The following is a 10,112-nucleotide window of genomic DNA, read 5'->3' on the forward strand; positions in this document are numbered from 1 at the left end:
TACAATAAAATATTTTCTGTATTTTTTAGTGTTTGTGTCCTAATTTCTCTGTTTCTCTGAGTGTTTGTGTGTGTCCTGTAGATGTGCATGCAGGCAGCAGCACATCACGGCTCAGTAGTAGAGGTCAATGGGTTGTGTGTGTTTTCCAGGAAGTCGCTGTACTCAGAAGCCTTCAGCTGTGCACTTCTGCTGCTTTCATTCCTCTGGGGAAAGACGCTTTATGTGAAACATTTTCCTGGAAACAAGGTTCAGAGCTGAATGGTAGCTTTCAAGTGCTCGTTATCTTTGAACACAGGAACTGTGGCCTGGGTGATGATGAACCTTTTTATAACACAGTGACTTCTGACATGACACAGTTCCAATCATTTCCAGGAAAAATAATCCTCCAGTATATAACCATTAGCAGGCAATTGTCTTTACACTAATAGCCCACAATAATAATAAAAAATGGGCTGAAAGGTTAACGCTCAAAACATTATTAGAAGAGAGAAACAAATAATAAGTAGTGTTTGGGTGCTTATCAATGTTTGGTTTACTCAACAATAATAAACACAATATACTTGGTTAATGATAAAAACAGCTAAATATTAACTCATTATTACTAATTATTAAACATGTACACAGATATGCAAATGTGAAAAGCGGCGTTTCCATTGGATGAAATGTGGCGTTAAAAACCTTAACGCCTGCAACTGCATCAAAACAGACAGAGGTAACTATAACATTACCGGAAGTAAGGCTATTGGCCTTCAGAATAAAATGTTAACTAACAGGTGATAGGGAAAACAACAACAAAAAATATGTAAAACTCAGTCACATTTAATTCTGTACAAAATGAAGTCTGTATTAATGAACTGTGATAATAAATTCAGATGTGTATGGAGACTAATGTGTTCAATATTACAAAATAAATAATACATAATGAAACAGATTATCATAATAATAAATATTGTAAGGCACAACAAGCTCAAACGTATGCAGTCCGACACAAAAGTCCCACAGCATTAGTTACATCTTTATCTAATAAATTGAGTCTTATCGTGTATAACCGTGACATTGTATAATGAGACAATGTCTTAAAAGTCATTGCAAGTCATTTCTTTTTTTAAATAGGTGAGTATATTTCAAAATTCTTCATGATAAATCGCATGACAAAATAAACATCGTAATGACCGAAATACTTCACACACTCAAATTTCCAAGGTGCTTTCTCATTTCTCAAAGAGGCTTTAGGATGGGTTTGTGTATAACACCAGACCTCCAAAGAGCTTTAGTCTTCAGTTTCTTATTTTGAAAGCCGTACCGGAAGTGCAGTATGTTGACAGTGTGTGTGTGTGTTGACAGAGATCAGAGGAGCTGCTGGCTGCAGCTTGTCTGTCACTGCGGGCGCTGAAACACAAAACCTTTCTTGGAATCAGATTCCTGGAACCAGTCAGTCCAAAGTGAAGCGAGCAGTTTTCTGTCCTAACAGCACACACACTCTCAGCACACCACAGCTAACACGGATATATCCTCTCGGTTTTTACGACTGTTGCAGGTTTTAACACGGAATATATTATCTTTTCGACCCCAGCAGAGATTATTCGGCATTTATTCATTATTTAAATTGAGAAACTGCTGTCTTATCCACAAGGCAGTTTTATTCAAATCGTCGTGATCTCTATGATAATCTTTGATTTAAGGTAAGAGTGACATCAACATGATTTCATGATTTCAAAAGTCTGTTTGATCTAGAATTGCATTATTGATATACAATGATATTGGCTGATGTCTGAATGATTGTGACACTTTATTAACCCTTTCATTTGTTTTTGGCTTTTTAAGGCCTATTCTGTGTCGTGTGTTTTTTGTTTATTTCACTAGTCTACTTAATGTAGTCTAGCCTACATTATCTCAGATCAATACATCACTAGTAGAACTGTTTTAGGGTTCTTGTACTTTACTTTAGTATTTTACGCTACTTTTACGCCACTACAATTGGGAGGGAACCACTTCATTTATCTGAAAGCTTCAGTCATTAATTACTTTTCAGATTCTAATGAATAATATAATTAAAATAAATTATACAAATAAATACATTAAGTGTTGTATTGATTTGCATAAAGATAAGGTGTTTTAATATAAATGTATCACTTGGTTAAATGTAAAAGCCACCCAGCTAAATATTTAGAGAAAAGTATCAAGCCAAATTGACCAGCTGACTCATATAATACTTATATAATGCTTACTTATGCGTACATTAATATGCATTATAATTCCACTTTATAAGAAACATTATTTGGAAATGGGGTATAATTCCCATCTAAATAATTTAAGTATATAGCAATTAAGGACATTTTGAAGCTTCTATACATCTGAACATTGGCGGCCGGCCCATAGGGGCGCTAGGGGCGCAGCCCCTAAAACATTTTTTTTTTCTTTTTCTTTTTAATGAATAAGGTAAATATGATATAGTTGGTATCAGTAAAATGTATAATCTACAATAAAATCTCCTTTAAAATTGTGTTACGATGTCTAAAGTTACTGATAAGTCACATGTTTCCTGCCTGGAAACCGTGTATCATTACCCTCTCTCGTCAGGGCGCTAAGAAAGGAGCCCTCACTCAGCCCCAGCAGCAGCCAACACATTGTTGACTGTTGCTATCTGTAAACTATGCCGCCGAAACATAATTTCAGCCAATCAGCGTCGTCATATCTGATGCTCACAGGGCGGCAATTTCAGCGTCCGATGCAGTCTGTGAGTTGTTTGGACTCGTATCCAAGGTGACGCAGTAGTTGATGAGGATAGCTTCGTGTGCAGGTGGAGTCTCCGGACCTCGGTCTCCGCCCAATTCCGTTCAAGANGCTACCTACAGTAGCTGCGTCTGCTAGTGGATCGCCGGTGCTGTAGATTAACATTTACATGCTTATTGTAGTTGTAAGGGCAATGCCTGTAGCACCATGGAGCATATGTGTGGGCTGGACCTGTATTTTACAGGAAAGGAGTGAGCAGAGGGTTGAGTTGTCGATTCTTGTTCAGTTTTCTGTGACTATCTTCCTCACCCTCTCGGACTTTGAGTTGCGCGAGCATTCCCCTGGACCCCCCTAGTATGGTTTGGTCACCATTTCCATAGCCCCACCAAAAATATTTTCCACCAGCCGCCACTGCATTTTAATACAGAGTAATTTCAAACTGTGATATTTTACTTACTAAAAATACCTAACAAGAATCTTTCACCAATTGGGGTTGGTTGTTTTTGGGCACGTCAGCTCAATTTGGACAAGAGCAACCAAACCTATATTTTACATCTGTGAATTATAAATTATATAAATATATAATTTACTTGGGACAGTGACCTATTAAAGTAGTTCAGAGCTTTAACAGAAATCTCTGTTAAATACCTAACAGGTAATGTTCTGTGTATTAACAGGGCTGCTGTTAATCAGAAATGGTTGCCCGTGCAGTGACAATTTTTCATCATGAGGAGCGACAAGCTTGCTGCCGCCCGCAGCCCTTTCCTCCACCCTGTGACCCAGCAGATGATCTCCGCTGCATCACCACCACCTTCCAGTACCTACAGACCTCAGGTACACCGGCAGCCTCTCCGACTCTGAACTCAGATTGTACTTCATTGAAAAAATGTTTTAAAACTGTTTTTTTTTTAAAAACGTCTATCCCATATACGTTTTATTTATTTTATATGGATTACATTAGGTGAGGGGAGATATTTCATTGCATGGCTTTGCGGTATAATATAATAATCTAGGAATCAAACCCCACCTCTAGTAATACCATATGGATATATTCACCAAAACTACTTTCATGTTAAAGAAAAAAAAAAAAAGCTGACATTAAAACTATTTATTTGCATTCAGGCTGGTACTGGGGCTCTATCTCTGCAAATGAAGCTCGGGAAGCTCTCCAAAAAAGGTCTGAAGGCACATTTCTAATGCGGGACAGCAGTCACCCTCAGTTCATGCTTGCCCTGTCAGTGAAAACCTGCTGTGGACCCACCAGCATTCGCATCAAATACTGCAGGGGCTCTTTCTGGCTGGACTCCATTTCCCCCGGCCTGCCTCACCTGCAGTCCTTCCCAGATGTGCTCAGCCTCATACAGAATTACACAGCCTCCGGACACACAAAACAGCGCCAGAGGTCTAATGACATCCATCCACAAACAAAGCCTGACCCCACCAAGCACACGGACAGTGACAGCGGAGTGCCTCTGGAGCTGGTGTGCCCCCTGCACAAACCAGAGGCCTTCTCTTCTTTACAGCACCTGACGCGCCTCGCAATCAACAGACACACAAAGTGCCCTGACCATCTGCCACTCCCGAAGCCTCTGCTGCACTACCTGCAGGACTATCCTTTCCACATATGAGGGTCTCTGTCTCTCTGGTGCAGGACACAGAGACTGGGACATGGGTCAGGGTCACCCTCCTTGTTGACCACACGCTGTGAATCTGGAACAGTTTGACACCCAAAGGGACAGTGATTGACCCAGATGGAGGTAATTGAAATGAATGATGAGCTAAGTCTTTGTACTACTGTTGTTCTCTAGGATAAGATTTGTTTGTACTATTTTCATAAGTCTGTGTCAGAAACTGTGAACTGATTTTATTTAAATGCCAATGTGTGAGCTTTTTCTATTTATTTGTGCCATTTCCTATCAGTAAGAAGAGATTCACATAATGTCTTTGCATGTTTTGGACGAGTGGCTCCAAATTTGTACTTGATTTTAGCAATAATAATTAAAGAAAAACTAAAATCTGTTAAGATATGACTTCTGGTAATTTTGTTGTTCCAGTAGGATTTACATTACAAATGTTTTGGATTTCTTTAGTTTTTCCTCTTAGGAGCTCATTTTACGGCACTTGACGTTCGCAAAGTGTATTTAATGGAGCAATGTTTATTCACTCTTCATGAACATAATGAACCGGATGAGCCATAAGCCACCAGTCGTCTCATTTAACATTTTTTCGGCACTATTATTATCACAAAATATCTTAAATATGGCTTTTTTCCAGTGCTACATGTAGTTTCATTGGACATGGTCAAATCTTATCACAGTATAATCAAGAATTTAAATAGTCCAGGGTAAACTTCTAAGATAGTGTTACCAATAGTGTGAGGTCAGCCTGACCCTAACATGACATGCAGACTGGAGGGCCTTTTAAAGTAATTATATAATATATAATAAGAGACAGGGTAAAACTGACTATGGTATTTTGTTATGTACAAAATCATCGTAAATCATAACTCTTCTTACAAATCATTACCAGACTGAACAGCAACAGGTGTTCATTGAAGAAAATGGTACTGTAGGAAATATGTTTACACACTGGTTTCATTCTCAGAAAAGGATCATGTCTGTGGATTTCAGAGAAATAAAACATGTTTTTTTTTCACGGTTGAAAGGCTTGCCACTTGAACATACAGATGAATGTGCGGTATTACTGTTTTCATGGAAACACGCTTAAGTTGGTTTCCACGAGGAGGAACTGAGCAATGCTGAGAAAGCCTCTTATCAGGATTAGAGTAAGTAAGAGCTGCAGTTATAAATACACCGCTGCACCAACTGAGAGCAGATCATCTCTCTCTGTGTCAACCCGTCACTGTCAAACATTTAAATCATTTTTCTGTTTTGACTTAAATGATCAGCATCTTTTAATCACTTTGCTAACAACATTCTCTACCAGGAAAGCATGGACGTTTCTGACATGCAGTCTTAATAGTTTTGCTGTTAAATGCACAACTGACAAAGATGAGTATGTGTAGCTGGCGTGAACTGTAGGGATTAAACCCACAGAGGAAGTACTCAGATCCTTTACTTTATATGATGTAGAAATACCGCAATGAAAACAAATTGTACTCAACACAACACATTCAAAAAATAAATAAATCAAAAGCACCTTTCGGTGTCTTATTTTATATATGTTATTATAGATTGTAAATGTGTTAACCTGATTTGGATGTGCCTATGTTGCAATTTTTACTTTTACAATTGTTACTAGTGTGCACCTAAAACAATCAAACAGATCTGTTTCAGAAAATCTGAATTTGCTATATATATTTTTTTATGAGCTGCAGACATGTAACCTGTAAATAATTTGCATTACCACAGATCAATATCAACCAAGGTGGGTGAAAACATGCCCTACTAAAGCACAATATTCACTGACATGATAGCAGCTTGATTCCTATTTTTAAATTATCTTGTGATCCTGTGTCAATTATTTGTTCTGAATGATCAAAAAATGTTTTTACATAAATTACTTTGACATGTCAGAGTAAAAGAGGCACAGGTGTAAATAATACAGTGAAAGGTGGCTGCCTCAGTTTCTGGGTCCTGGCTGTTGACTGTCATTAGGTCAGGACTTACTGAGACATTTAAAATGTACAATTGTAAAGTTAATTGTAACACATGTGATTAAAGTCCAAATGTCTGCTGTCAAAAAGTGCATATTAAAAATGTAGTTTGTATTTTATAGAGACATTTCTTCTATCGTGTTACCAACACATAAAACAAAACAGCAGGCCTGGGGACATTTACATTATTATTGCAGGAAAATGTTCACAGTTCACAGAGGATAAGCAGTGGGTTGCTAATAGGGGCCAGCAGCTATGTTTGCCCTGGAGACCCAAACAAATTTTCTGCATAATAGATTATGATAGAGGACAACAAATGCCAACACTGCCAACCAAATTTGGCGGAGTAGAAGTATGAAGTAGCATGAAAAGTAAATACTCAAGTAAAACACTAGTACCTGAGTAAATTTAAAGTTACATTGGACCACTGGAAGAAAATGTGCGGTATAAAGGACCCCAGCCCATAATATAGTATGTCAGTTATTTAGATATTTCGTCCTAGAGACAAGCAATTATGTTGCTGTTCTCTATTATATATTATTCAAATGTATACAAATGTATAGAAATAATAATGATAGGACACTCATGTTAACCATACATTTTAAGATATACACAAAATTATTGTAAATAAATTATTTCTGAAATATCCTCGCCATGGGTATAAAAATAAACAAAAAAACATGTGAAAAAGTCACACCTTACAAAAGTAGTACTTTTAACCATAATGTCTGAATGATATTAATGTGAGATGCTTCTAACAGTTATTTGAATAAGGGCTATGGGTAGTATAATAATAACAAAACAAATTGCTAATAATAACCATCGTAGCTTTAACCATGTATTCCATTTATATGGTGTAATATTTAATGTTTGTACAACAGTGAATTGTTATCCTCCCCCACCGCCTCACTTCCCTCCTGTTAATCCTCCAGCAGCAGCGCAGTCAGCAGCAGCAGCAGCGACGGAGGCCAACAAAGCACTACTTGGAGATCATTTGGATATATTTTAAAGCAATCATTAGGTAAGCACATAATTCAAAGCAATGTTAAGTTACATTACATTGTCAGTGTGCGTTGTTGGCAACAACATTGTTATATGTATTTTGTTAACCTATATTTGCATCCTATATTCTGCTGACGCTAGCCAGCTAGCTAGCGGATCGATGGAGTCGCTGTGACTTCCGTTTTGCTAGCTAAAACCCAAGCTAGCCAGTCGTACCGGTTAGTGACTTTAAAGGAAAAAACGAGGTTTTTGTGGGAAGTTAGTTGAAAACCACGAACACGGCCGAGGGATTATATATATTATAACATAAATAACGCACATGTATCCAACACAACCTTTGAATAACACCATAAATGTGTAAACTCACCGCACTGCCCGGCTAACGCTAGCTGGTTAGCTCGGGTAGCTAAATCTTTTGTAAACAGAACCCCCTAGCTAACTGAAAACTAGGTCAACATACACGGCAGTGAATCACAATTATATGTTGATACCAGTGAGCAACGTGTTCATTTTTTCGGTAAATCTAGTCACTGTTCTTTATGTTATATGGGACATGTGAACGTTAGTGAGTAATTTGTCAATGTTGATCCCGGGGTGGGTCAGAAACACTCAAGCGGAAGTGTATCATCATGTTTTTCTGCTAGTCTGACTTAAATTGCTATCCTAATTCAACATAAGGTGCACGGTCTCACATCTTGACATGCTGTCCTCGTGTCTTTCATTGTATACAACTGCAGTATAGCTGGCTGACAGACAATACAAGGCCGTGATGTTGAAAGCTAAATAGTTAGCCCCGGGTGTTGGTTTCAGACGAGTTGTGTCAACACAGCTGAAGACGGGTGACTGCTCATCGTTTCTCACATGCGTAGAGGTGGAAGTTGCATAATGCCTGAATGCAATATTAATTACCTCCCTGTTGTTTTTGATAAAGTGTTTTCATGTTGTAACCTTTGATGTTTTCTGTCCCCTGTCTGCAGCTATGGCAGCAATCAGGAAAAAGCTGGTCATAGTGGGAGATGGAGCCTGTGGCAAGACCTGTCTGCTCATTGTGTTCAGCAAGGACCAGTTTCCAGAGGTCTATGTGCCCACAGTGTTTGAGAACTACGTTGCTGACATTGAAGTTGATAGCAAACAGGTAATGTAGTTCTCTTTTCACATTTCAGTCTACAATCAGCAGGATGGCCCTTACAGCTGAATTGAAGTCCCTTTTTACTCCCTCAAATCTGTACAACTTGAACAGGTTGTATATTATGAGATGTGTTGCTTAATAACAATAAAGTTGACTTATTTTACAGGTTTGGATTGGTAAATTAGCATTTACGTCAGTTCTTAATCATGTTTGGTTCATATTTTGGATAAACTGTTCAATATTATGGTTTCTGGGTGTGCGTTTCAAAGACAACAACATGTGTTTAAATTAAGTCTTTGTTACATTAAACATGTGGACCTGAAGCACCCTGAACATGCTTTGCCTTCCTCTTATTGATTTCTTGTGACCTCTTATTGCAGGTGGAGTTAGCTCTTTGGGATACAGCAGGTCAGGAAGACTACGACAGACTGCGCCCCCTCTCCTATCCCGACACTGATGTCATTCTCATGTGCTTCTCCATCGACAGTCCCGACAGTCTTGGTAAGTTGAAACAGAGCGCTATTAGTTGTGGTACATTTTTCTCTTTTAATTAGTCTTACTGCCTAAACAGTTGTGGATTAGTGAGACAGTGAACACATTTAAGATTTAGTTTCAATTTACTGTATAACTCTTTTTGTCCCAGGAGGGAAGTAGACACACCAGTTTGAGATTTTTAAAAATAGCTCTCAGAAAGTTTACCTTGCACCTTTGCTGGACACAGGAAGGCATGTTATTATACTCCTCCTCTGTTGATTGTAACACACCTTGTATCGTTTTTTCTCAACCCTGTACATCACAGAGTCACACATACAAACACACTGATCACATTTTCAATTTTTGAGCAACATGTGCAACACACACACTTCAGCCCCATGTATCTCTGTTCTGACCAAGAAGCAACCTCCAGGTCTGATATGGGCCAATGCAGAAGTGCCTTGAACTGCATTCTTTCTAATGGCCAGCAGGGGGCGACTATGGTCCATAGTCGCCCCCTGCTGGCCATTAGAAAGAATGCAGTTCAAGGCACTTCTGCATTGGCCCATATCAGACCTGGAGGTTGCTTCTTGGTCAGAACAGANTATATTAGGGCTGTCAAGTTAACGTGTGTATTTTTGGTCCTCGGCCACCCCGTAGTTTCAGAGCCCATCGAGTTTAAAATACCATCTACAAGCATATGCCTTGAGATGCACATAGCTCACACACACAGACACACACACACACTCTCTCAAACACAGACACAGACACACACACACACACACACACACACACACACACACACACACACACACACACACACACACACACACACACACACACACACACGAGAGAGGCTCCAGGTTGAATTGAGGCGAATATTTGTATTGTTCAGAGGTTGTTGTGTTTAATATTCATCATTGTTCAAATGATAATAAACAAACATTTGCATAAAGCATATTTGTCCACTCATATGTTGATAAGAGTATTCAAAACTTGAAAAATATACATTTAGAACAGATACAAAATGTGCGATTAATTTGTGATTAATCGCGATTAAATATTTTAATCGACTGACAGCCCTAATATATATATATATATATATATATACACCAAAGGAAGGCCAATACGGTAGCTGCTCTCAGGAGGGAGTCCAGG

At 38.6% G+C, this 10,112-nt stretch overlaps 2 protein-coding genes across 2 annotated transcripts in view; both read left to right on the plus strand.

Moving 5' to 3' along the window:
- The first annotated feature begins 1,352 nt into the window (after positions 1–1,352).
- LOC104949001 (cytokine-inducible SH2-containing protein-like) lies at positions 1,353–4,752 on the plus strand. The gene is made up of 3 exons (XM_010775274.1): positions 1,353–1,682; positions 3,411–3,567; positions 3,856–4,752. The coding sequence occupies exons 2-3, from the start codon at positions 3,429–3,431 to the stop codon at positions 4,359–4,361; spliced, it is 645 nt and encodes a 214-aa protein (XP_010773576.1). The 5' UTR covers positions 1,353–1,682; positions 3,411–3,428; the 3' UTR covers positions 4,362–4,752.
- A 2,507-nt stretch (positions 4,753–7,259) lies between these two features.
- Positions 7,260–10,112, plus strand: part of LOC104949002 (transforming protein RhoA) — a 5,166-nt gene continuing 2,313 nt past the window's right edge. The window contains exons 1-3 of the mRNA XM_010775275.1: positions 7,260–7,370; positions 8,329–8,486; positions 8,861–8,981. Of these exons, the coding sequence (XP_010773577.1) occupies positions 8,331–8,486; positions 8,861–8,981 (277 nt within the window). The 5' untranslated portion in view covers positions 7,260–7,370; positions 8,329–8,330. The remainder of the gene's footprint in view (positions 7,371–8,328; positions 8,487–8,860; positions 8,982–10,112) is intronic.

The sequence above is a fragment of the Notothenia coriiceps genome, unplaced genomic scaffold (genome assembly GCF_000735185.1).
Source record: "Notothenia coriiceps isolate Sejong01 unplaced genomic scaffold, NC01 NC01_scaffold00015623, whole genome shotgun sequence".
Classification (NCBI taxonomy): Eukaryota; Metazoa; Chordata; class Actinopteri; order Perciformes; family Nototheniidae; genus Notothenia; species Notothenia coriiceps.